The 25,004-nt window shown below is 46.7% G+C and overlaps 1 protein-coding gene across 9 annotated transcripts in view; it reads left to right on the top strand.

The window, feature by feature from the left end:
* eml6 (EMAP like 6) overlaps positions 1 to 25,004 on the top strand; it is a 33,334-nt gene that overhangs the window by 6,530 nt on the left and 1,800 nt on the right. For 2 of the 9 annotated variants that reach the window (XM_074631204.1, XM_074631203.1), the window contains exons 2-39: positions 509 to 668; positions 870 to 968; positions 3,235 to 3,303; positions 3,455 to 3,640; positions 3,861 to 3,996; positions 5,116 to 5,317; positions 5,413 to 5,550; positions 5,827 to 6,083; positions 6,388 to 6,597; positions 6,956 to 7,123; positions 8,216 to 8,322; positions 8,448 to 8,548; positions 8,816 to 9,002; positions 9,084 to 9,189; positions 9,561 to 9,654; positions 9,776 to 9,876; positions 10,009 to 10,211; positions 10,921 to 11,032; positions 11,989 to 12,116; positions 12,424 to 12,565; positions 13,199 to 13,351; positions 13,435 to 13,566; positions 14,416 to 14,504; positions 14,579 to 14,746; positions 14,830 to 15,031; positions 15,115 to 15,241; positions 15,476 to 15,554; positions 15,627 to 15,756; positions 15,838 to 15,936; positions 17,226 to 17,246; positions 20,307 to 20,480; positions 20,781 to 20,989; positions 21,072 to 21,229; positions 21,447 to 21,561; positions 23,200 to 23,388; positions 23,482 to 23,654; positions 23,816 to 23,978; positions 24,193 to 24,296. In XM_074631204.1, the coding sequence (XP_074487305.1) occupies positions 509 to 668; positions 870 to 968; positions 3,235 to 3,303; positions 3,455 to 3,640; positions 3,861 to 3,996; positions 5,116 to 5,317; positions 5,413 to 5,550; positions 5,827 to 6,083; positions 6,388 to 6,597; positions 6,956 to 7,123; positions 8,216 to 8,322; positions 8,448 to 8,548; positions 8,816 to 9,002; positions 9,084 to 9,189; positions 9,561 to 9,654; positions 9,776 to 9,876; positions 10,009 to 10,211; positions 10,921 to 11,032; positions 11,989 to 12,116; positions 12,424 to 12,565; positions 13,199 to 13,351; positions 13,435 to 13,566; positions 14,416 to 14,504; positions 14,579 to 14,746; positions 14,830 to 15,031; positions 15,115 to 15,241; positions 15,476 to 15,554; positions 15,627 to 15,756; positions 15,838 to 15,936; positions 17,226 to 17,246; positions 20,307 to 20,480; positions 20,781 to 20,989; positions 21,072 to 21,229; positions 21,447 to 21,561; positions 23,200 to 23,388; positions 23,482 to 23,654; positions 23,816 to 23,978; positions 24,193 to 24,296 (5,391 nt within the window). Of the gene's footprint in view, positions 1 to 508; positions 669 to 869; positions 969 to 3,234; positions 3,304 to 3,454; positions 3,641 to 3,860; positions 3,997 to 5,115; positions 5,318 to 5,412; positions 5,551 to 5,826; positions 6,084 to 6,387; positions 6,598 to 6,955; positions 7,124 to 8,215; positions 8,323 to 8,447; positions 8,549 to 8,815; positions 9,003 to 9,083; positions 9,190 to 9,560; positions 9,655 to 9,775; positions 9,877 to 10,008; positions 10,212 to 10,920; positions 11,033 to 11,988; positions 12,117 to 12,423; positions 12,566 to 13,198; positions 13,352 to 13,434; positions 13,567 to 14,415; positions 14,505 to 14,578; positions 14,747 to 14,829; positions 15,032 to 15,114; positions 15,242 to 15,475; positions 15,555 to 15,626; positions 15,757 to 15,837; positions 15,937 to 17,225; positions 17,247 to 17,344; positions 18,303 to 20,241; positions 20,481 to 20,780; positions 20,990 to 21,071; positions 21,230 to 21,446; positions 21,562 to 23,199; positions 23,389 to 23,481; positions 23,655 to 23,815; positions 23,979 to 24,192; positions 24,297 to 25,004 lie in introns of those variants that run through there. The other 7 variants (XM_074631205.1, XR_012593400.1, XR_012593402.1 and 4 more) reach the window with 7 other exon arrangements.

The following is a 25,004-nucleotide window of genomic DNA, read 5'->3' as shown; positions in this document are numbered from 1 at the left end:
TGAGAGGTGGAGAGAGAGAGAGAAGGAGCGTGGTGTGTGAGAGAAGGCAGGCAGAGGAGCAGAGAACAGCAGAGACTCCGGTCCTGGAGACCAAAGCTACAGTCTCCCCCGCGTCCTCCGACCGCGGCCAACACTGTTTGACAGACGGGCTTCACTAGATACAACCAAGAGGTTTTGGTGCTTCACTGTAGTTCGTGTTGGAGTCTGAGTCTGAACAGCGTAGCCACACGCGAGCGCGCATGGGACACCGACTAGCAATGATTTATACGTGTAAGAAGTTACAAACAGTCCCTTTGATGCAAACTCATTTTAACGCCACTAATTTCTTTAACGCAACTCGTGATTTTTAGGTTGTAGCGGTTCAGTTTTAAAGCTAGAATGAAGATACTGGTATCATATGAAACTAGAAAAACCTGATGAATCCATCGGTACCAACCATGTCATACTAGCTGGTCAGGAAGGAGGTTAAATAACGCTGTCTCTCTCTCTCTCTCTCTCTCTCTCTCAGTCTGGCGATCCATCCTGATAAGATCCAGGTGGCGACGGGTCAGGTGGGTAAAGACCCGTTCATCTGTATCTGGGACACCTACGCCATGCAGACCGTGTCCATCCTGAGGGACGTCCACACGCACGGAGTGGCCTGTTTGGCCTTCGACTCTGACGGACAGGTTAGACCACGCCCCTTCATGATGATGTCACTGCGGCAGGGTCCATCTCCAAAGTGCTTTTTCATTGTTTTCATCAGGAAACTGGTCCCAGTGCATCGCGATGGTCTCAGTGTGTGTTTAGAGTGGTGAGGACAGTAAAACTAAACGGATCTTACTCCACCTTTACAGGATGTGTTTGTTTCTTGTTTCTTGTTTTCGTAGCGGCTGGTGTCGGTCGGTCTGGACGCCAAGAACACGCTGTGTGTTTGGGACTGGAGGAGAGGACGAGTCCTCGCCACGGCAACCGGACACTCAGACAGAGTACGACTCTCCATTCATTCACACTGACTCTGACAGATATTCTTTAATAATCCACCTTTGTTTCCTCTGAGACACCTAGTAACTATAGTAACTCTAGGAACTCTAGGAACTCTAGGAACTCTAATGACTCTGGGAACTCTAGTGACTCTAGTAACTCTAATGACTTTGGGAACTCTAGTGACTCTATTGACCCTAGTAACTATAGTAACTCTAGGTACATTGGGAACTCTGGTGACTCTAGTAACTCTAGTAACTCTGGTAACTCTGGTGACTCTAGTAACTCTAGTAACTCTAGTAACTCTAGTAACTCTAGTAACTCTAGTAACTCTGGTAACTCTGGTAACTCTAGTAACTCTAATAACTCTGGTAACTCTAGTAACTCTAGTGACTCTATTGACCCTAGTAACTCTAGTAACTCTAGGAACTCTAGGAACTCTAATGACTCTGGTAACTATAGTAACTCTAGGAACTCTAGGAACTCTAGGAACTCTAATGACTCTGGTAACTCTAGTAACTCTAATGACTTTGGGAACTCTAGTGACTCTGGTAACTCTAGTGACTCTATTGACCCTAGTAACTATAGTAACTCTAGGTACATTGGTAACTCTGGTAACTCTGGTGACTCTAGTAACTCTAGTAACTCTAGTAACTCTGGTAACTCTGGTAACTCTAGTAACTCTAGTAACTCTAGTGACTCTGGTAACTCTAGTAACTCTAGTGACTCTAGTAACTCTAGTAACTCTAGTGACTCTGGTAACTCTGGTAACTCTAGTAACTCTAGTGACTCTAGTGACTCTAGTAACTCTAGTAACTCTATTGACCCTAGTAACTCTAGTAACTCTAGTAACTCAAGTAACTCTAGGTACATTGGGAACTCTAGTGACTAGTAACTCTAGTAACTCTAGTGACTCTAGTAACTCTATTGACCCTAGTAACTCTAGTAACTCTAGTAACTCTAGTGACTCTGGTAACTCTAGTAACTCTAGTGACTCTAGTGACTCTAGTAACTCTATTGACCCTAGTAACTCTAGTAACTCTAGTAACTCTAGTAACTCAAGTAACTCTAGGTACATTGGGAACTCTAGTGACTAGTAACTATAGTAACTCTAGTAACTCTAGTGACTCTGGTAACTCTAGTAACTCTAGTGACTCTAGTAACTCTAGTAACTCTAGTGACTCTGGTAACTCTAGTAACTCTAGTGACTCTAGTGACTCTAGTAACTCTAGTAACTCTATTGACCCTAGTAACTCTAGTAACTCTAGTAACTCTAGTAACTCAAGTAACTCTAGGTACATTGGGAACTCTAGTGACTAGTAACTATAGTAACTCTAGTAACTATAGTAACTATAGTAACTCTAGTAACTCTAGTAACTCAAGTAATTCTAGTAACATTGGGAACTCTAGTAACTCTGGTGACTCTAGTAACTCTAGTAACTCTAGTAACTCTAGTAACATTGGGAACTAGTGACTCTAGTAACTCTAGTAACTCTGGTAACTCTGGTGACTCTAGTAACTCTATTGACCCTAGTAACTCTAGTAACTCTAGTAACATTGGGAACTCTAGTAACTCTAGTAACTCTAGTAACATTGGGAACTCTAGTAACTATAGTAACTATAGTAACTCTAGTAACTCTAGTAACTCAAGTAATTCTAGTAACATTGGGAACTCTAGTAACTCTGGTGACTCTAGTAACTCTAGTAACTCTAGTAACTCTAGTAACATTGGGAACTAGTGACTCTAGTAACTCTAGTAACTCTGGTGACTCTAGTAACTCTATTGACCCTAGTAACTCTAGTAACTCTAGTAACATTGGGAACTCTAGTAACTCTAGTAACTCTAGTAACTCTAGTAACATTGGGAACTCTAGTAACTATAGTAACTATAGTAACTCTAGTAACTCTAGTAACTCTGGTAACTCTAGTAACATTGGGAACTCTAGTAACTATAGTAACTATAGTAACTATAGTAACTATAGTAACTCTAGTAACTCTGGTAACTCTAGTAACATTGGGAACTCTAGTAACTATAGTAACTATAGTAACTCTAGTAACTCTAGTAACTCTGGTAACTCTAGTAACATTGGGAACTCTAGTAACTATAGTAACTATAGTAACTCTAGTAACTCTGGTAACTCTAGTAACATTGGGAACTCTAGTAACTATAGTAACTATAGTAACTCTAGTAACTCTAGTAACTCTGGTAACTCTAGTAACTCTGGTCTTGAAGGCGCTACAGAAACACAGTTTCCTCTCTCTGTCCTGCAGATCTTTGACGTGGCCTGGGATCCGTGTCAGTCCAGCCGTCTGGTCAGCTGTGGAGTCAAACACATCAAGGTGAGACAGAGACACAGTTTAACTTAATGTATGATTTATATTCATTTCATCATTTAGGACCTGATGAGTTGTTTGGTTTTAACAAGATTGTGTCACACAGATAATAATGATGAAGATGTCTGATATGAATAATCATGAATTGTGTCTGTAGTTCTGGACACTGTGTGGGAACGCTCTGACTCCGAAGAGAGGGATCTTTGGGAAGACGGGCGACCTGCAGACCATCCTGTGTGTTTCTACAGCCAAAGACGAGCTGACGTACTCCGGAGCTCTGAACGGAGATGTCTACGTGTGGAGAGGAATCACTCTGATCAGGACTGTACAGGCTGCACACGGGGTAGATGTATATAAATCATATATTGATGTGTTTGATGTGTTCTTTGTTCCATATCTGGAGAAGTGTAGTAGTTTCTTCTTCGGTCCAATACTCTTCGTCCAGTAGCAGCAGCAGATTAGAGCTCATAAATGCAGAACAGATCAGTTTTAGGCGTGAAGGGTCAGCGAGAAGCAGCAGGACTGATGGGAAGTTGTTATTTGTATGTGACGTGTTGTTTCAGGCGGGGATCTTCAGCATGCACGCCTGTGAGGAAGGATTCGCCACGGGAGGACGAGACGGCTGCATTAGACTGTGGGACGTCGACTTCAAACCCATCACCAAGATCGACCTGAGAGAGGCCGAGCAGGGATACAAAGGTCTCCACATCTGTTATCAGATCCACAGACGTAGACTCCTCTGTTGTTGATTTGTGATATACTTGTCGCTGCTCTGGTGACTCCGGCTGCTCAACAGGAGGAGTTACAAAGTACTTTAAAAAGAAACGTAGCTGATTATTCTGCTGAGGAGTAATGAGTACAATACTGTTAGGGATGCACTGATACCGATACCAGTATCGGGTATCGGGTCCGATACTGTGCTCATGTACTCGTACTCGCAAAACGGCTCCGATATAACGGCTCCAATACCACTTTACAGCAGCGCGACGTTAACCTCTCGTCACCATCTTTCGGGTCTCCGCTGGGCCGGTGTGCGCCGGCCCTGACTTTCATTGCACCACGGGGTTTTGCTTGCACCCTCTGACTCGCACGTGCGTTAGACTCGTTGGTCCGTGTTTCAAGACAGGTCGGGTGGGTTGCTGACAATGCCACAGACACCTGGCGCCTTTTACGTGGGCCGCTGCACGACGCGGTTGGGGCGTACCGAGGACAGTCTGCACTCGGAGCAGGGAGCCCCGCCGTGGTGCTGCGAGGTCCGGGCGGGGAGCGCTGTAAAGCTGCGGCCGCGAGCCATCTTGGAAATTCCAAATCTATCGCACCCTAATTCACGCCAGTCAGCACACTGACCCGACACGGTCTACACGGTCCAGCCGGGTTCCACCTAGTGTTGTTAAGTAACTTGTCCAACACTTCTCAGGGATTCCTAACATCTGTTTTTAGAAGAATGTTGAAAACACAAACTCAAAGGGCAGTTGGTAATATTCTTGGCAACTTCAAGTTGTTTCTGTTTTTATTGTATGTGAAACTCTTTTAGAGACTTTTAGGACTCCTGATGAGATAAGATCCTTTGTGAATAGAGCCAATGGTTTGGGTCAGATGTGATGTTTTCATAGGGGTGAGTTTCAAAGACCTCCACATGGAACCACTTCAGCAAGACTCCAAGGTGGATCCATCTAAGTTGAGTTTTAGACGTCAGGGCTCTGCTTGGTTTTCACCCCGACACACAACCTGACCGGAGCGAACACGTCTTAAAGGACGATCAACACGCTGCTAAAGTTGATCCAGTGTGAGAACACTCAGTTGTGTTCTCTGTTTCAGGTCTGTCGATCCGCAGTGTTTGCTGGAAGGCCGACCGGATCCTGGCGGGGACGCAGGACAGCGAGATCTTCGAGGTCATGGTGCGAGACCGGGACAAACCGGTCCTGCTGATGCAGAGTCACAGCGAGGGCGAGCTGTGGGCGCTCGACCTGCACCCCAAACAACCGGTTGCCGTGACTGGGAGCGACGACCGCTCTGTCAGGTCGGTCTGACCCACCGCTGCTGCTGCTGCTGACGCCGCCTCCGCTGCCAGGTTGCTGATCCACTTAGTTAACCTCTCATCTCTCTGTCTCTCAGGCTGTGGAGTCTTCCTGACCACACACTGCTGGCTCGCTGTAACATGGAGGAATCTGTCCGCAGTGTTTCCTTCAACAACGACGGCTCTCAACTTGCTCTGGGCATGAAGGACGGATCCTTCACCGTGCTGCGAGTCAGGTGACCTCACTTATGCTGGGCCGAAGGATGGCGATGATAGTAAACTAGTTCATCCAGCCATGTTATTACTGGGATGTAACACCATAAATGTGTATTACTTCAAATGGAAAGGTAGTTTGCTAATTGGCAAACCAAACCGCTACTTTGGTTAGCCGGCAAGTTGGCCCGAAAGTAGATCCTTCTGCAGTTGGTATAGTAGCTAATCCAGGAGGCTAATCTCTCCACACATCATGTTGTTACATGATGGTACTTCATGTACTGGGACTTTTTCTTCAGGGACATGACGGAGGTCGTGCACATCAAGGACAGGAAGGAGGTGATCCACGAGCTGAAGTTTTCACCGGATGGTTCCTATCTGGCAGTGGGATCAAACGACGGGCTGGTGGACATCTACGCCGTCGCCCAGCGCTACAAGAAGATGGGCGAGTGCAGCCGCTCCACGTCCTTCATCACCCACCTGGACTGGTCGGTCGACAGCCGCTTCCTGCAGACCAACGACGGCGCCGGAGAGCGGCTCTTTTACAGGATGCCAGGTACCTTCTGAGTCTGAGGCTCCAACCCTGAAAGTCAAAGTGTATTTGACATCATTGTTCCAGAGTGATTACAGTAGCACCTCAGGGCTTACATGTCAAGACTTGGGACTTGATTTGGGACTTAACTGACTTGGGACTTACCTGTTTTGACTTGGGACCTGATTTGGGACTTACTTGTCTGGACTGGGACCTGACTTGGGACTTAACTGTCCAGACTCTGGACTTGACTTGAGACTCATTTATCTCTCCGATACCCCTGACCTTCTGAACTTCTGAACTTCTGACCTCCTCCCGTGTCCTGCAGCAGGGAAGCTGGTTCCTAAAGAGGAGGCGAAGGGGATCCACTGGATGACGTGGACCGGCGTCATCGGGCCGGAGGTGAACGGCATCTGGCCCAAATACTCCAACGTCAACAACGTGAACTCGGTGGACGCCAACTACAGCAGCGCCGTGCTGGTGACCGGGGACGACCTCGGCCTCGTCAAACTCTTCAGGTTCCCCTGCCTCAAGAAAGGTTGGTCAGGAACCGTTCCGGGAACCGCTGCAGGAACCGTTCCAGGAACCTAGACACCTTTTTAGACTTTATTTCAGTTGGAGAAACCAGGGTCTGAATCCAGTTCCTGCTCTGGGGGAGAACTTTCTGATGTGTCAACAACTACAGGGGCCATCTTGATTCTTTGAGTTTCACACATTTATGATGTTAAATGCTTACAAATGTTGAGAGGTGAAGCTAAACAGATTTGACTGCTAAAGGATTCAGATTCTGACCCCCGACCCGGCTCCTGTAGCGGCGCATCCTTCAGCCTCACCTTGTAATTCCAGATGTGTGGTGAGTTGTTTCTAACAGCTGTTGGTCTGTTTCACTGACACAGGAGCCAAATTCAAGAAGTACATCGGTCACTCTGCCCATGTGACAAACGTTCGCTGGTCCAACGACCTGCAGTGGGTCGTCAGCACCGGCGGCGCCGACCACGCCGTCTTCCAGTGGAGGTTCCTGCCCGAGGGCGTCATGAACGGCGTCCTGGAGCCGCTCCTCCAAGGTAACGCCAAGATTTACTACTGCAGCGTTTATATCCAATAACAACGGCTCAATGTGGGCCAACTGAACCCTCCTAAGACCAGAACCCCTAAAACCAGATGTGCTCCGTTTGGCCCCGAATCTAAACTCTGAAATCTTAACTTCTGTAAACACTGAATTACAATTTGTTATCCCTAAATCACTATCTGACGGTATCATTTGTTATCCTAAGTTTGTACATCATTTGCATACCCTTCAAATTACTATTTATGACTCCCTTAAATCACCATTGTTATCCCCAAACTGATATCTGTAAATTATAAATAAACATCTGGACATGATTTGTAATTTTTAATTGAAAATGTGTTATCCCTAAATCACCTACAGGATGTAAATAGTAAATATTATTATTTATTACATCTGTAAATCCTGTTGTTATTCTTAATTTAAAATCTGGACATTACCATGACTCCACAACCATTGTGGTCCCCAAACAGCGACCTTTAAATTACAAATCAACCATTTGGGGACCGTGTACAATAATGTTTAATTTAACATTTGTTATCCCAAAAATCATCAGTAAACACTAACTCACCATTTGTTGAGTATTATTGCATCTGTAAAACCTGTTGCACCATTTGTTCACCAAATGTTCATCTTTAAACTTCCTTATCCCTGAAAACAATTTGTTATCCCAAAACACCCATTTTAGATAGACCTCAATTCAACATTTGTTATCCCTAAATTTGTAAACTGTGTGTATCATCCGTAAACACAAACAAACGGTAAAAAATTAGATACCATTTGTTATACCTAAACCACTATTACCAATCACAATCTGCGCACCATTCGTCGCAACCATTTCATCGATCGTCAGTAAACACTAGCTCACTATTTGTTGAATATTATTGCATCTGTAATCCTTAATAAACATCTGTATATTGTTTTTATTATCCTACATTGCTATTGGTTATCCCTTAAGAGCTATCTGTAAAAACTAAATCATCATCTGCATGCATGGATACACAGATGGATTTTCACAGTTTTCTGATTTTTCAACTGAGATTTGAAGTAGTGTACAGTCAGTGAGGTGTTCTGTGGTTGGTGTGTTCAGAGGGTTACGCCGACTCCAACAGCGGAGAGTCGGACTCGGACGTGTCCGACGTCCCGGAGCTCGACTCGGACATCGAACAGGAAGCTCAGACCAGCTACGAACGTCAGGTGACCACAAAACAAACCAGTCACATGCTGCAAGTTACCTGTCTGTCTGTCTGTCTGTCTGTCTGTCTGTCTGTCTGTCTGTCTGTCTGTCAGTCTTAACGTACCGTACCTGTCTCTGTCCTCAGGTGTATAAGGAGGACCTGCCTCAGCTGAGAAAGAAACTGATTGGTTCCCTGAAGCGTCAGAAAGCTCCGGAGGAGGGGCTTCGTCTGCAGTTTGTTCACGGGTAAAAACTAGGGATGCACTGATACCACTTTTTTTCAGACTGAGGTGGGATCCCGGCCCAGCGGGGTCGGGCGCACCACCGTAAAGTGGTATCGGTGCTGTTGTATCGGAGCCGTTTTGCGAGTACGAGTACATGAGCACAGTATCGGACCCGATACCCGATACTGGTATCGGTGCATCCCTAGTAAAAACCAACACTGAACGATCAATAAACCAACACTGAATGTGTGAACTGTGACCTTTATTGTGGCGGTGTTGTTTCCTGCAGGTATCGGGGCTTCGACTGTCGTAACAACCTGTTCTACAGTCAGACGGGGGAGGTGGTGTACCACGTGGCCGCCGTCGCCGTCGTCTACAACCGGCTGCAGCACAGTCAGAGGTTCTACCTCGGCCACGACGACGACATCCTCAGCCTCACCGTCCACCCGCTCAAAGACTACGCGGCCTCCGCGCAGGTATGCCCTGGCCAATCGGGAGGCAGCGTGTTAGCGTCGGACTGACTGAGAGTGTTTCTGATTGGCTGTCTGTGTGTCCAGGTGGGCAGAGACCCGGCTGTCCACGTCTGGGACATCCAGACTCTCAAGTGTCTGTCACTACTAAAGGGACACCACAGCAGAGGAGTGTGTGCGCTGGAGTTCACAGGTACGCTCACTGCACACAGCACCATTTGGTATCCCCAAATCACCACCTGTAAAACATAAATCACCATTAGTTATCCCTACGACGCCATTTGTTATCTTATTTGTCTCCTTGTGTCTTGTCTTTCTGTATCTCTGTATCTTGTCTCTCTGTCTCTCTGTATCTTGTCTCTCTGTCTCTCTGTATCTTGTCTCTCTGTCTGTCATTTGTCTCTCTGTTTCTCTGTATCTTGTCTCTCTGTCTCTCTGTATCTTGTCTCTCTGTATCTCTGTATCTTGTCTCTCTGTCTCTGTCATTTGTCTCTCTGTCTCTCTGTATCTTGTCTCTCTGTTTCTCTGTATCTTGTATCTCTGTCTGTTGTATCTCTGTCTCAGCGGACGGGAAGAGTTTGGTCTCGGTGGGAATTGATGAATTTCACTCCATCGTCATCTGGGACTGGAAGAAAGGAGAGAGACTGGCCAAGGCCAGGTACACCTGTACACTAGTAACACCAATACACCAATACACCTGTACACCTGTACACCTGTACACCTGTACACCTGTACATAATAAAGTAGAGAATGACTTTAAGCTGGTCTCTGTCCTTCAGGGGTCATAAAGACAAAACGTTTGTGGTGAAGAGTAACCCGTTCAGGATGGACAAACTGGTGACCGTCGGCCTGAAACACATCAAGTTCTGGCAACATTCAGGTAAACTCACCTTCATCCTCAGGGTAGCCAAGTTAACAGTGGTCTAACGACCGATCTGTTGTTGGTCTCCACCTGCAGCTGAAACAATAAATAACTCAATGAATCAATGATGGCGGCGTTCTCCTCCTGCAGGTGGCGGTCTGACCTTTAAACGGGGGATTTTCGGGAACCTGGGGAAGCAGGAGACGATGATGTCGGCGTGTTACGGTCGATCGGAGGACCTGGTCTTCTCCGGAGCCACCAACGGAGACGTTTACATCTGGAGAGACACCACGCTCATCAAGACCATCAAAGCCCACGACGGCCCCGTGTTCGCCATGTGCTCCCTGGACAAGGTAACACCTGGAACACCTGGAACACCTGGAGCACCTCGATCAAACATACCATGATTTATCTGTCCTGTTTATACTTATTCATCGTGATGGTATTACAGAAACTACTGCTCTGGAAAGAGAAGTTCAATTCTAATATTTAACATAAAAAAAAATTTATTCTCATAATTTTACAAGAAAACTGTCGTGATGTCATCAAGACTTAATGAGTCACAACGCAACAAGATCAAACTGACATCATTACTATTAGTGCTGTCAAACGCAAACTCATTTTAGCTAAACGTTGACTCGGCTAACGTTGACTCGGCTAACGTTGACTCGGCTCGGCTAACGTTGACTCGGCTAACGTTGACTCGGCTCGGCTAACGTTGACACGTCTAACGTTGACTCAGTGCTAGCATTCACATTATTGATAACCTTATTGATTAGCTTACTGTGGTCACTCTGAATGAACAAGAAGACTTTCAGTTTTCGTATCCGACGATCATTATATCAGGATGCATTATTTGCTAGTAGAGTTTTCATTTTGTCAAACATTAAGATGAAATCTGATTTTTGTCCCAAACTGAAGGTAAAGTTTTAGTTTGATGTTCTGTTATTGGCAGTTCTGGATGATTCCTCTAATGAGCAGTAAAAGAGAGTTTAGCTGGATATTGATGCAAGTATTGGTGAAGAAGATGAGTGATGATCCTGTGTTGCGTTCACTGTCCAGGGTTTTGTGACGGGGGGGAAGGATGGCATCGTGGAGCTGTGGGACGACATGTTCGAGAGATGTCTGAAGACGTACGCCATCAAGAGAGCCGCCCTGTCTCCGTCCTCTAAAGGTTTCACTCTGCTTTTCTCTTTGATTTGTCTTCATGAAAACACAACGATGATGATGATGATGGTGATGGTGATGATGGTGATGATGATGATGGTGATGGTGATGGTGATGATGATGATGGTGGTGATGGTGATGATGATGGTGATGATGGTGATGGTGATGATGGTGATGATGATGATGATGATGGTGGTGATGGTGATGGTGATGGTGATGGTGATGGTGATGATGATGATGGTGGTGATGATGATGATGATGGTGATGATGGTGATGGTGATGATGATGATGATGATGGTGGTGATGGTGATGATGATGATGATGATGGTGGTGATGGTGATGATGATGGTGATGATGGTGGTGATGGTGATGATGATGGTGATGATGGTGATGGTGATGATGGTGATGATGATGGTGGTGATGATGATGATGATGAGGAGGATGATGGTGGTGATGGTGATGATGATGATGATGATGGTGGTGATGGTGATGATGATGGTGATGATGGTGATGGTGATGATGGTGATGATGATGGTGGTGATGATGATGATGATGAGGAGGATGATGGTGGTGATGATGATGATGATGATGATGATGATGATGAGGATGAGGAGGATGAGGAAACGAAGGTTTTATAATTCACGCTTTATTTAAGTTGCTCCACGAGTCGACAAACCGTTAAAGGACACGACAACAAACTAAGAGCGTTTTCATCGGACGGTACGGATCAATCGTACCTGATATGAAAACGCCTGTACTCCAGACCACCTTTTCAAGTGGACTCGGATCGATGCACCGGGCCCAGTACGGTACGCAGCGTTCACACTAATCAAACCAGATGTGGAGTGGACTCAGATCTGGGCCAGGTGTTTTAAACAGAGATGAAGTTAAAAGCCCAGATGTTCCTCCAGACACCAGAGCAGTAGCAGATGAGTCAGTGTTGTCTCTCTCTGTGGTGATCAGGTCTGCTGCTGGAGGACAACCCGTCCATCAGAGCCATCACTCTGGGTCACGGTCACATCCTGCTGGGAACCAAGAACGGAGAAATCCTGGAGATCGACAAGAGTGGACCCATGACGCTGCTGGTTCAGGTCAGACTCATGTACTAGTAGTAAAGTCCTGGTGATGTAGTGGAGCAGACGGCGTGCACGTCTGTCAGCTGTTTATTCTCATTGATATCATTAATATATAACATTAATATGACCCTGATGATGGAATTAGTGTCTGTTCAGCAGCCGGCCATCTGAAGCTCTGATGTCAGATTGTCTTTGAACACACCAACAGGAAGAACATGATAAAAATAAAAAAGAATCAAAGTTGACTGATGTTGGAGGCGATGCGTTCACAGACTGCAGGACGTTTTTAGTCAGAATGTTGTTCATTTTGTGTTGTGTTCAGGGTCACATGGAGGGGGAGGTGTGGGGTTTGGCGGCTCACCCTCTACTTCCTGTCTGCGCCACCGTCAGTGACGACAAAACTCTGAGGATCTGGGAGCTGTCGGCCAATCACCGCATGGTCGCCGTCCGCAAGCTCAAGAAGGGTGAGAACACACACCTGAGTTACCTGAGTTATCTGAGTTACCCGAGTTACCTGTTGTACCTGTGTTACCTGAGTTACCTGCTTTACCTGTGTTATCTGTGTTACCTGAGTTACCTGTGTTACCTGAGTTACCTGAGTTACCTGTGTTACCTGTGTTACCTGCTTTACCTGCTTTACCTGCGTTACCTGCTTTACCTGTGTTATCTGTGTTACCTGAGTTACCTGTGTTACCTGCTTTACCTGAGTTACCTGCTTTACCTGTGTTATCTGTGTTACCTGAGTTACCTGTGTTACCTGAGTTACCTGTGTTACCTGTGTTACCTGCTTTACCTGCTTTACCTGCGTTACCTGCTTTACCTGAGTTACCTGCTTTACCTGTGTTATCTGTGTTACCTGAGTTACCTGTGTTACCTGAGTTACCTGTGTTACCTGTGTTACCTGCTTTACCTGCTTTACCTGCGTTACCTGCTTTACCTGCGTTACCTGCGTTACCTGCGTTACCTGCGTTACCTGCGTTACCTGCGTTACCTGTGTTACCTGTGTTACCTGTGTTACCTGTGTTACCTGTGTTACCTGTGTTACTGTTTCATGGGGCTGTTGCTCACGTGGAAGCTCGCTGTGTGTTACCTGTCAGGTGGGCGGTGCTGTGCCTTCTCTCCGGACGGTAAAGCTCTGGCGGTCGGTCTGAATGACGGCAGCTTCCTGGTGGTGAACGCCGACACGCTGGAGGACATGGTGACCTTCCACCACCGCAGGGAGCTCATCTCAGACATCCGCTTCTCCCAAGGTACCTGAACTCGCCACACAGGCGTGACACAGGATGAAGATGATTGGTCCGTCTGTGATGAGTCACAGCTCTGTGTGTTTCAGACGCAGGGAAGTACCTGGCGGTGGCGTCCCATGATTCCTTCGTGGACATCTACAACGTGCTGACCAGTAAGAGAGTCGGCATCTGTAAAGGAGCCGGCAGCTACGTCACGCACATCGACTGGGACTCCAGAGGTGAACACACTCACCTGTACTGCTGCTACGCTAACACGCTACCTGTCAGCAGTAGAGGCTACCTGTCTGCAGTAGAGGCTACCTGTCAGCAGTAGAGGCTACCTGTCAGCAGTAGAGGCTACCTGTCTGCAGTAGAGGCTGACTGTCAGCAGTAGAGGCTGACTGTCAGCAGTAGAGGCTGACTGTCAGCAGTAGAGGCTACCTATCAGCAGTAGAGGCTGACTGTCAGCAGTAGAGGCTACCTGTCAGCAGTAGAGGCTACCTGTCAGCAGTAGAGGCTGACTGTCAGCAGTAGAGGCTACCTGTCAGCAGTAGAGGCTACCTGTCAGCAGTAGAGGCTACCTGTCAGCAGTAGAGGCTACCTGTCAACAGTAGAGGCTACCTGTCAGCAGTAGAGGCTGACTGTCAGCAGTAGAGGCTGACTGTCAGCAGTAGAGGCTACCTGTCAACAGTAGAGGCTACCTGTCAACAGTAGAGGCTACCTGTCAGCAGTAGAGGCTACCTGTCAGCAATAGAGGCTGACTGTCAGCAGTAGAGGCTACCTGTCAGCAGTAGAGGCTACCTGTCAGCAGCAGAGGCTACCTGTCAGCAGTAGAGACTACCTGTCAGCAGTAGAGGCTGACTGTCAGCAGTAGAGGCTACCTGTCTGCAGTAGAGGCTGACTGTTAGCCAGGACTCTAGCAGTGTAGCTTTAGGGATTAGCGCCGCTAGTTAATAAAATGTAAAACTACATGTATAAACATAAAAACTAGAGTTTATTTTGGTGATTAGATTAGATTAGATTAGATTATTTTAGATTAGCTCAGACTGTCGGTACTGTGACACTTGATGGATTTCTTCTCTCTGCAGGTAAACTGCTGCAGGTGAACACTGGAGCTAAAGAGCAGCTGTTCTTTGAGGCTCCACGAGGACGCAAACAGAACATCAGCGTGGCCGAGGTCCGTCTGCGTTGGACTTATCTTCTTCGGGTGTTTTTATTTCTGCAGATAAACAGCTGTTTGTGTGTTTCCAGTTTGAGAAGCTGGACTGGGCGAGCTGGACGTCTGTTCTGGGTCCCGCCTGTGAGGGAATATGGCCGACACTTAGCTTCGTTAACGCCGCCTCGCTAACCAAAGATTGCAAACTGCTCGCCACCGGAGACGACTTTGGCTTCCTCAAACTGTTCAGCTTCCCATCCCGGGTGAGACGCTGTCTGGCGGTCCGGTAACCTTCTGGTCACGATGTTCTCTAGCCACTCATCATTTCCTCTCATTCTGACCTCAGGGCCAGTTTGCCAAGTTTAAGAAGTACGTGGGTCACAGCACCAACGTGACCAACGTCCGCTGGTCCAACGACGACTCCGTGCTGCTGTCGGTGGGCGGGGCCGACACGGCGCTGATGATCTGGACCAGAGAGCCGTCGGGTCACAAGGAGAGCAAGGCCGTGGACAGCGAGGAGTCGGACGACGACACAGAGGAGGACGGAGGTACGGCACTGAGCTTTTATTCTGAAAGTCTCCCCCACAGGTTCAGTCTGTTCTCACAGGAAATGGACTCGTTGTGGTTTCAGGGTACGACAGCGACGTGGCCCGGGAGAAGGTGGTGGACTACGTCACCAAGATCTACTCCGCCAGCATCAGGAACATGTCAGGAACCAGACCTCACCTGCAGCACAAAGAGCTTCCTGTCGAGGAGAGGTGAGCTGATAACCACACAAATCATTCACTACTCACTATACCTACTGGATAGTATATCTATATATACTATATACAGTAGATATACTATACAGTCCACTATATATAGTTGACTTTCACAATAAAAGTCCTAGACATACACTGATCAGCCGTAACATTCAGACCACTGACAGGTTAAGTGAATAACATCTATATATATATATATCTGACCTGTTGGTGAACTTGTTTCCTGTTCAGGCCTCCGGTGAGTCGCGCTGCACCGCTACCTGACAAACTGCTGAAGAACAACGTGACCAAGAAGAAGAAGGTGGTGGAGGTCAGTACGAGCCTCGTTAACGCCGCTCCGCTGACATGTGACCTTAAACAGCTGATGGTGTCTTGTTTTCAGGAGCTGGTGCTGGAGCACGTCTTCGGCTACAGAGGCTTCGACTGTCGCAACAACCTGCATTACCTCAACGACGGTGCTGACATCATCTTCCACACCGCTGCCGCCGTGGTCATCCAGAACCTGTCCGCCGGTCAGTTCGACTCTCACAATGGGCTTCTAATGTTAAATGTTGTTGTTGTTGATGATGACATCACACTTCCTGTCCCGACAGGAACCCAGAGTTTCTACCTGGAACACACCGATGACATCCTCTGTCTGACCGTCAATCAACACCCAAAATACCAAAACGTCATCGCTACAGGACAGATCGGTGAGTCTGAGCTCACACTTAATGAGTAACATTTAATACGCAAAACAACCACAAAGAGACTCAAAACAACCACAAAGAGACTCAAAACAACCACAAAGAGACTCAAAACAACCACAAAGATACACAAAACAACCACAAAGAGACACTAAACAACCACAAAGAGACTCAAAACAACCACAAAGATACACAAAACAACCACAAAGAGACACTAAACAACCACAAAGAGACTCAAAACAACCACAAAGAGACTCAAAATAACCACAAAGATACACAAAATAACCACAAAGATACACAAAACAACCACAAAGAGACACTAAACAACCACAAAGAGACTCAAAACAACCACAAAGAGACTCAAAACAACCACAAAGAGACTCAAAATAACCACAAAGATACACAAAACAACCACAAAGAGACACTAAACAACCACAAAGAGACTCAAAACAACCACAAAGATACACAAAACAACCACAAAGAGACACTAAACAACCACAAAGAGACTCAAAACAACCACAAAGAGACTCAAAACAACCACAAAGAGACTCAAAATAACCACAAAGATACACAAAATAACCACAAAGATACACAAAACAACCACAAAGAGACACTAAACAACCACAAAGAGACTCAAAACAACCACAAAGAGACTCAAAACAACCACAAAGAGACTCAAAACAACCACAAAGAGACTCAAAACAACCACAAAGAGACTCAAAACAACCACAAAGATACTCAAAACAACCACAAAGAGACACTAAACAACCACAAAGAGACTCAAAACAACCACAAAGAGACACTAAACAACCACAAAGAGACACTAAACAACCACAAAGAGACTCAAAACAACCACAACGATATGCAAAACAACCACAAAGAGACTCAAAACAACCACAAAGAGATACTAAACAACCACAAAGAGACTCAAAACAACAACAAAGAGACACTAAACAACCACTGAGACATGTTTTATATTTGATGATATTTTAGTAAGAGTCTTTTCTCGTCTGCTGCTGTTTTAATTTCTCTCTGCCATTATTTGAAAAGCAGCTTTTATTTGAGAGTTTAACAGTATAGTATATACAGTATACAGTGTGTGTATATATATATATATATATATATATATATATATATATATATATATATACTGTATACTGTATATAGTAGTTGAGTAGTTTGTGTTTCTACATATAAACAGCCGTGTTGTTCTCATGCATGACCCGACTGCTTTTTGCCCATTGCACTTTCTTTTCCGCTGCTTCCTCATTGTCACCGCCTCACCTCATCACCAGGTGACATCGCTGACCTGCCAGGTAAGTCTCCGCTCACCTTTCTGCTGTCCCTCATCACCGATCATCTGTTGACATTCATGTGGTTTAACGTGTTGGTGTCGTTGGCTGGCGGGGTGTAGAGGCTGAAGTGTCCGGTGAGTATCAGCAGTCAGGATCCGGTTCAGGTCTGTAGCTCGACCCCCCCATAACCACTCAGAGACCAGGTCTACACTCATGTGGAATCAGATGAAAACACAGATTCTTCTGAGACAATCCATTCACACTAAACCAAAGAAAACCAAAGACGGTTTAACGTGGACTTCCTGTCAAAATCAGGGAAAAATCATCAGTATTGTCTGCTCTGAGACGCTGGGGGCGTGTCACTGGGGGCGTGTCACTGGGGGCGTGTCATTGAAGACGCTGAAACCTGAAACCTCTCTAAATACATCCACACCCATAAGCGGGGAAGGTGCAGGAAAGGATACCTCAGTAGAGGGAAGAGCCCAGCGCCGAATCACCGTGCGACAGGCGGAGTGGGGAAATGTGGCGTACAGAAGACCGCTTACCGGTGTCGCTCGGGGGCCTGAGTCCTTCTGATCGAGGCTCAGCCCGACGACGGTGTGAGACCGGTAACGACCCCGTCGCGCAGTCTGCCCGGGGGATTCAACTCGGGGGATTCAACTCGGCGGGTTAGGGACGGCCGCTCGGTGTGGGAGGATCCTGAACACAAAACTGGCAAAAAACAATTTAACGGTCTAACTCCACAATCCAGAACTACAATGTTCGGTCTTTGCAACGTGTTCTCAGTCATTATTTTCAACATTTACAATGTGTTTAGAAACAAATCTCTGAATTTTCTTTACACGGCCTTTAAAGGGACTGTTTGTAACTTCTTACACGTATAAATCATTGCTAGTCGGTTTCCCATGCGCGCTCACGTGTGGCTACGCTGATCAGACTCAGACTCCAACACAAACTACACGGAAGCACCAAAACCTCTTGGTTGTATCCAGTGAAGCTCGTCTGTTAAACAGTGTTGGCCGCGGTCGAAGGACGCGGTCGAAGGACGCGGGGGAGACCGTAGCTTTGGTCTCCAGGACCGGAGTCTCTGCTGTACTCTGCTCCTCTGCCTGCTTGCCTTCACTCACACACCGCGCTCCTTCTCTCTCTCTCTCTCCACCTCTCACCTGCATGCGCGCACACTACGCGCGAGCAACAGGACGCTGACTTTAGTTGACTTAACGGCCACAGGTGTTGCTGTTAACAAGACATTTCAGATTCTTACAAACAGTCCCTTTAAGATTATCTTACCAAAAAGAGCTTCCTGTGGAGGAAGATGAAGAAAGCAATGTGAATGTGGAAACGTTAGTGTGGATGGAAAACTGTCAGTAAACAGTGTTTTCAGATGTCTCCACGTTAGTGACAGTAACTAAAGCAAGCGGGCCTGAGACCAGAACCTGAGATCTGGCCTGAGACCAGAACCTTGCTTAGCGCCTCCTATCAGCATGTAGCCGGGCTAGCCTGGGTTCTGACTCTGTGTGCTGTCTGGACTGGTTGTGATTCAGGATTTCAGGGTTTGAATGTTGTTGAACTGCTCTCCAGATTTATGAACCCTCTACAGCCGTGATCACATGAGACTTTTACTTTGAAGGAGATGTTTTCACAGCAATATAAAATAGATAAGAGAGAGAATTATTACCTGTCTCTAAACATCTTATAATATACACATTCAAAGTCACTTAAATCCCCTTTCTTCCCCATTCTGATGCTCGGTTTGAACTTCAGCAAGTCGTCTTCACCACGTCTAGATGACGTAATGCATTGAGTTGCTGCCATGTGATTGGCTGATTAGTTATTTGTGTTAACAAGCAATTGAACAGGTGTGCCTAATAAAGTGGCCGGTGAGTGTATATTTACAACTACTGATGACAAGAATTATTTTTAATCAAAGGAATATTTAAATAAAAAATACAATCTTTTATTTCCTAATCAATTGTGTGTTTTTATGCAAATATCCGCTATAGATGACAATAACAGAGTAAAAGGATAACATGTAGAGTTTCTGACGGTTTACACTGACTTTGGGACGGTTGAAATAATTTTTCAGGACGTTTTGGGGCGTGCAGTTATTTTCATCTCCGTTCATTCTCACGTAAAACGGGTATTTTTCTTTCAACTCGTGTCCCAAAATAAAATTTCCATCTCCCTGGATCATATTTTTTTCGCCGCCGGTACGACGGGACGTTTTTAAGCTCGAGCCCTGCTGCGCAGACTAATCGTCCCCAATCTGCGCTGACTTTAAAGCTTCAGAAGGAAGTGTTCCTGTGTGGTCACGGCCAGAGGTGTGAATAGTGTTTGTGTAGATGTGCATACAGGATGGAGTGTTTTCATTTTCCTAAACTCTGAATCCAAAACGCAGTCGACCAGTTGTGCTCTGTTGAATCAGCATGTTGGTACCGGTCCGTCCTCCTGAACAACATGGAAGTAGTGAATGATCCTTCAATAGATGGACGTCCAATCACCTCCATCTCCTCCTCCGGCTCCTGAATCCTGTTCTCCCTGATACTCAGCATCTCCACTCCTCACTTCCTTTGGTTCCATTAAGGTTCCTCACCTCCTCAGTCCATCGTTTCCTTCATTCCTTGGTGTTTTGTCTCCTTGATTCCTTCGTTCTTTGGTTCCTTGGTCCATCAACTCATTGATTGTGTGTCCATTTTTATGCTGTTTCTCTGTTCCTTGGCTCCCCTATTACCTTAGGTCCTTGATTCTTTAGGGTCCCCAGGTCCTTGTGTGCTCATTACCTTGGTTCCTCGGCCCTTTGGTTCCTTAAAGCCTTGCATGTTGCTACCATGGTGCCTGGTGAACCTCTAGTCCTTTGCTCCTTGATACTGTGGATCTTAGGTTCCTTGGTCCTACTGTTCTTTGGATCCTTGGTTCCACAGTTTCAAGTATCCAACCAAAGGACCAAAGATCTAAGATGCTGAACATATAAGGAGATGCCTTGTTTCCTTGGCTCCTTGGCTCCTTGGCACCACAGTTCCTGGGATCCTTCGGTCCTGGGTTGGTTCTGTGGTTCCCTACATGTCTGATCTCCTCTCCCAGGCCTCGCTCCGTCCATCCATGTTTGGGACGCCATGACCAAGCAGACGTTGTCCATCCTCCGCTGTTCCCACGCTAAAGGCGTCGGCTACGTCAACTTCAGCGCCACCGGAAAGCTGCTGCTGTCGGTGGGGGTGGAGCCTGAACACACCATCACAGTGTGGAGGTGGCAGGAAGGTACAACGTTTATCTTTATATGTTTTTAAGACGGCTGTGGCTCAGGAGGTAGAGCGGCCATCCACTAATCCCGAGGTCGGTGGTTTGATCCCCGGCCCTGCAGTCTGGGCAAGACACGGAACCCTGAATCTGGTCTGGCAGGCTGCTACCGGTATATGAATGTGTGTGAACGGGTGAATGAAAGACGCTCAACAACGCTACATTTTAGTTTTAACTGTTTATTTATACAGAACAGAATTTACTGTGAATATACCGCAGATAAGTATCCACTGGGAAAGTGACCTTTGACCTCTCGGACAGGCACCAGAGTGACTTGTAAAGGTGGCCATGCTGAGCGGATCTTCGTGGTGGAGTTCAGACCGGACTCCGACACCCAGTTTGTGTCGGTGGGAATCAAACACATCAAGTTCTGGACTCTGGTCGGAGGTTCGCTGGTGTACAAGAAAGGCGTGATCGGGTCGGTGGAGGACGGACACATGCAGACCATGTTGTCTGTCGCCTTCGGTGCTGTAAGATCCGTTTCTTAAAATAACACAATACATCTGTAGTTTAGTTAATGAACTCGTAGTAAGTCAGTGATTTTATCTCCAGAACAACCTGACGTTCACCGGCGCCATAAACGGAGACGTGTACGTATGGAGGGAGCACTTCCTGGTACGAGTGGTGGCGAAGGCGCACAGCGGTCCCGTCTTCACCATGTACACCACCCTGAGGGACGGACTCATCGTCACCGGGGGGAAGGAGCGGCCGTGAGTACCCAACAACCAACCAGCGCTTCATATTCACACATCTGTCTGGTAACCAAAGCTAGCTGTAGCTAACGTTAGTCTTCTAGCTCTACACACTGCTACTACTAGAGACGATGGAGAGACGACCAGGTTCTATAGACCCCTTTAATGGGGAGGTCACGGTGTTAGCTGGAGGCTAACTCCAGCAGTGGGCTAAAGTTACACATCTGTCTGACAGGACCAAAGAGGGCGGCGCCGTGAAGCTCTGGGATCAGGAGATGAAGCGCTGCAGAGCGTTTCAGCTGGAGACCGGCCAGCTGGTGGAGAACGTCCGGTCCGTCTGCAGAGGGAAGGTACGACCGCGTCGCCGCCACGCAACAATTCTACTGTTTTCAATTCAACTTTATTTATACAGGCACAATATCAATAACTAGCCTCAGCTGGGTTTACAGTCTGTACGACACACGACCGTCACAGCGGGCGAGGAAGACACCGGGAGAATAATAATAGTCTAAGTAATACAATTAAAACACGTCGATCCATGACAGAAATGATTCATATAATGAGAGCAGTAATAGTAATAATCATAATAATAATAATAGCAGCACTGGATATAATAGAATGATAATAAAAGCAGATCTGATTATAAAACTCAAAAAGGACTCAGTCACAGGTTATGAAAAACCGCTGCAGTTTGAAGGTGAAATGCAGTTTAAATATGCACATTATGGGACGCCGCGGTAGCTCACCTTGTAGAGCGGCGGTGCCCCTATAGCACACCTGGTAGAGCGGTGTAGCCCTGGTAGCTCACCTTGTAGAGCGGTGTAGCCCTGGTAGCTCACCTTGTAGAGCGGTGTAGCCCTGGTAGCTCACCTTGTAGAGCGGCGTAGCCCTGGTAGCTCACCTGGTAGAGCGGCGTAGCCCTGGTAGCTCACCTGGTAGAGCGGCGTAGCCCTGGTAGCTCACCTTGTAGAGCGGCGTAGCCCTGGTAGCTCACCTGGTAGAGCGGCGTAGCCCTGGTAGCTCACCTTGTAGAGCGGTGTAGCCCTGGTAGCTCACCTTGTAGAGCGGCGCCCAGATACTAAGGCTGAGTTCCTTCCTCAGCGACCCGGGTTCAAGTCCGACCGGCAGCCCGTTGCTGCGTGTCATCCCCTCTCTCTCCTCCTTTCTTAGTCGATCCACTGTCCTGTCAAATAAAGGTCCAAAAAAACGTCCAAAATAGCAGATTATGGAAATGAGCAGCATTATTTTATTTTATTTGACGATGGAACTGAGTCGCATCAGAATATCTGCAGAACAACAGTTGATGGAAGAAACGTGGATTAACAGTTTAGTTCCAGAATTTCTTGAAATTTGCATAAAATGTTTGTTCCTTACTTAATGAGACGTCTCAATAAAAGGCTGCAAGTTGTTTTACGTATGCTGTTTTACGTATGCTGTTTTACGTATGCTGTTTTACGTATGCTGTTTTACGCACGCTGTTTTACGCACGCTGTTTTACGCACGCTGTTTTACGTACGCTGTTTTACGCACGCTGTTTTACGTATGCTGTTTTACGTATGCTGTTTTACGTATGCTGTTTTACGCACGTTGTTTTACGTATGCTGTTTTACGCACGTTGTTTTACGTATGCTGTTTTACGCACGCTGTTTTACGCACGTTGTTTTAGGCAAGGCTGTTAAGTCACATGACACAATAACAAACAGGAAGTGAAAGGTCAGAAAAATGTTTTATTTCTCTGTTTCCATCATGTTGTCAGACACTGATAATAACAATCTGAGCCTGTCGGTGGCAACAACAAGAACTTATGTTGTACGTAAACTGACGGTACCAGGTTGACCCAGGTTCTCCCTCAGTACCGGACCAGTTTCAGAAAGTCTTGTCTTCATTCGTCACTGAGACACAGAAACATGGGAGAATAGAGTCCAGGTTGAAAAATACAGAAGTCACCCTTCAATTATTGTCACTGACCCAAACACTCCCTGATCCAGGGTAAGATCCTGGTGGGAACCAAAGATGGCGAGATCATCGAGGTCGGGGAGAAGAACGCCGCCTCCAACACCATGATCAACGGACACACTCAGGGAGGGATCTGGGGTCTGGCAGCTCACCCTTTCAAAGACGTCTTCATCTCCGCCAGCGACGACGGGACCATCCGAATATGGGACCTGGCTGATAAGGTAACGGTCCGAACGCTGAGGGTGGACCGTGGGAACGTTTGAACCATTTACTCATCGCTTCTGTTATCTGGTTCTGTTTTGGTTCTGTGGTAGAAACTCCTGAACAAAGTGAGTTTGGGTCATCCTGCCAAGTGCACCTCCTACAGTCCCAACGGAGAGATGGTTTCTATCGGCATGGAGAACGGAGAGTTCATCGTCCTGCTGGTCAACTCGCTCACCGTCTGGGGCAAGAAGAGAGACCGCAGCGTCGCCATCCAGGACATACGGTACGTCAGCTGGTACCGGTACTGGTACTGGTACTGGTACTGGTACTGGTACTGGTACTAGTACTAGTCTATAACAGATATCAGGATATACTTCATCCTTTAACAGTTCTGTGTTGTTCCTCAATCAGCTGTACATGTTTTGGGTTTTTCTTGTGGTTCAGGTTCAGTCCAGATAACCGGTTCTTGGCGGTGGGTTCCGTTGAAAGCGCCGTGGACTTCTACGACCTTTCTCTGGGACCGTCCCTGAACCGGATCGGCTACTGTAAGGACATCCCCGGCTCCGTCATCCAGATCGACTTCTCTGCTGACAGCAAACACATCCAGGTTAGAACCCTCAGAATCATGACAGAAGTGAACCGGGTCAGTTTGGTCAGGACCAGATGTAGGTTTCATTAGTTTCAGTGGTCTTGGTGACCTCTGACCTCTGACCTCTGACCTCTGACCAACGCCTCCTTGTATTGTGGTGAATGAAGCAGCTGTTGAGCTCAGTGAAACTCTTCATACATCGGTGAACTGACTGAACGTCCTTCCCCTCCAGGTGTCCACCAGCTGCTACACTCGGCAGGTACATGAAGTTCCGTCGGGGAAGATGGTCACAGAGCAGCCGGTGTTTGAGAGGATCACCTGGGCTACCTGGACCAGGTGAGACGGGTCTCAGCTGCTCTAACACACTGTGTGATGAGTCAACTGTTCATTTTACTCAGGGCATCGTGCACGTTGTCATCAGGGGGCACTTCCCACCATAGTCAGGGGCTTAGGGAACCTACCAGTGAGCCTAGGGAACTAAATATAGAGTCTAGGGAACTGAATATAGAGCCCAGGAGAACTAAATGTAGAGCTCAGGGAACTAAATATAGAGCCCAGGGAACTAAATATAGGGCCCAGGGAACTAAATATAGATCCCAGGGAACTAAATATAGAGCCCAGGGAACTAAATATAGGGCCCAGGGAACTAAATATAGGGCCCAGGGAACTAAATATAGAGCCTACGTAACTAAATATAGAACCGAGGGTACTACATTTAGATCCTAGGGAACTAATTATAGAGCCTAGGGAAGTAAATATAGAACCTATGGTACTACATTTAGATCCTAGGGAACTAAATATAGAGCCTACGGAACTAAATATAGATCCTAGGGAACTAAATATAGAACCGAGGGTACTACATTTAGATCCTAGGGAACTGAATATAGAGCCTAGGGAACTAAATATAGCGCCTAGGGAACTAAATATAAAGCCCAGGGAACTAAATATAGAGCCTACGAAACTAAATATAGACCCCAGGGGAACTAAATATTGAGCCTATGGAACTAAACATAGGGCCCAGGGAACTAAATATAGAACTGAGGG

The sequence above is a fragment of the Sebastes fasciatus genome, chromosome 3 (assembly GCF_043250625.1).
Source record: "Sebastes fasciatus isolate fSebFas1 chromosome 3, fSebFas1.pri, whole genome shotgun sequence".
In the NCBI taxonomy this organism is placed as follows: domain Eukaryota; kingdom Metazoa; phylum Chordata; class Actinopteri; order Perciformes; family Sebastidae; genus Sebastes; species Sebastes fasciatus.
The sequence above is the reverse complement of the archived record's forward strand: the minus strand, read 5'-3'. Positions and strand labels throughout refer to the sequence as shown.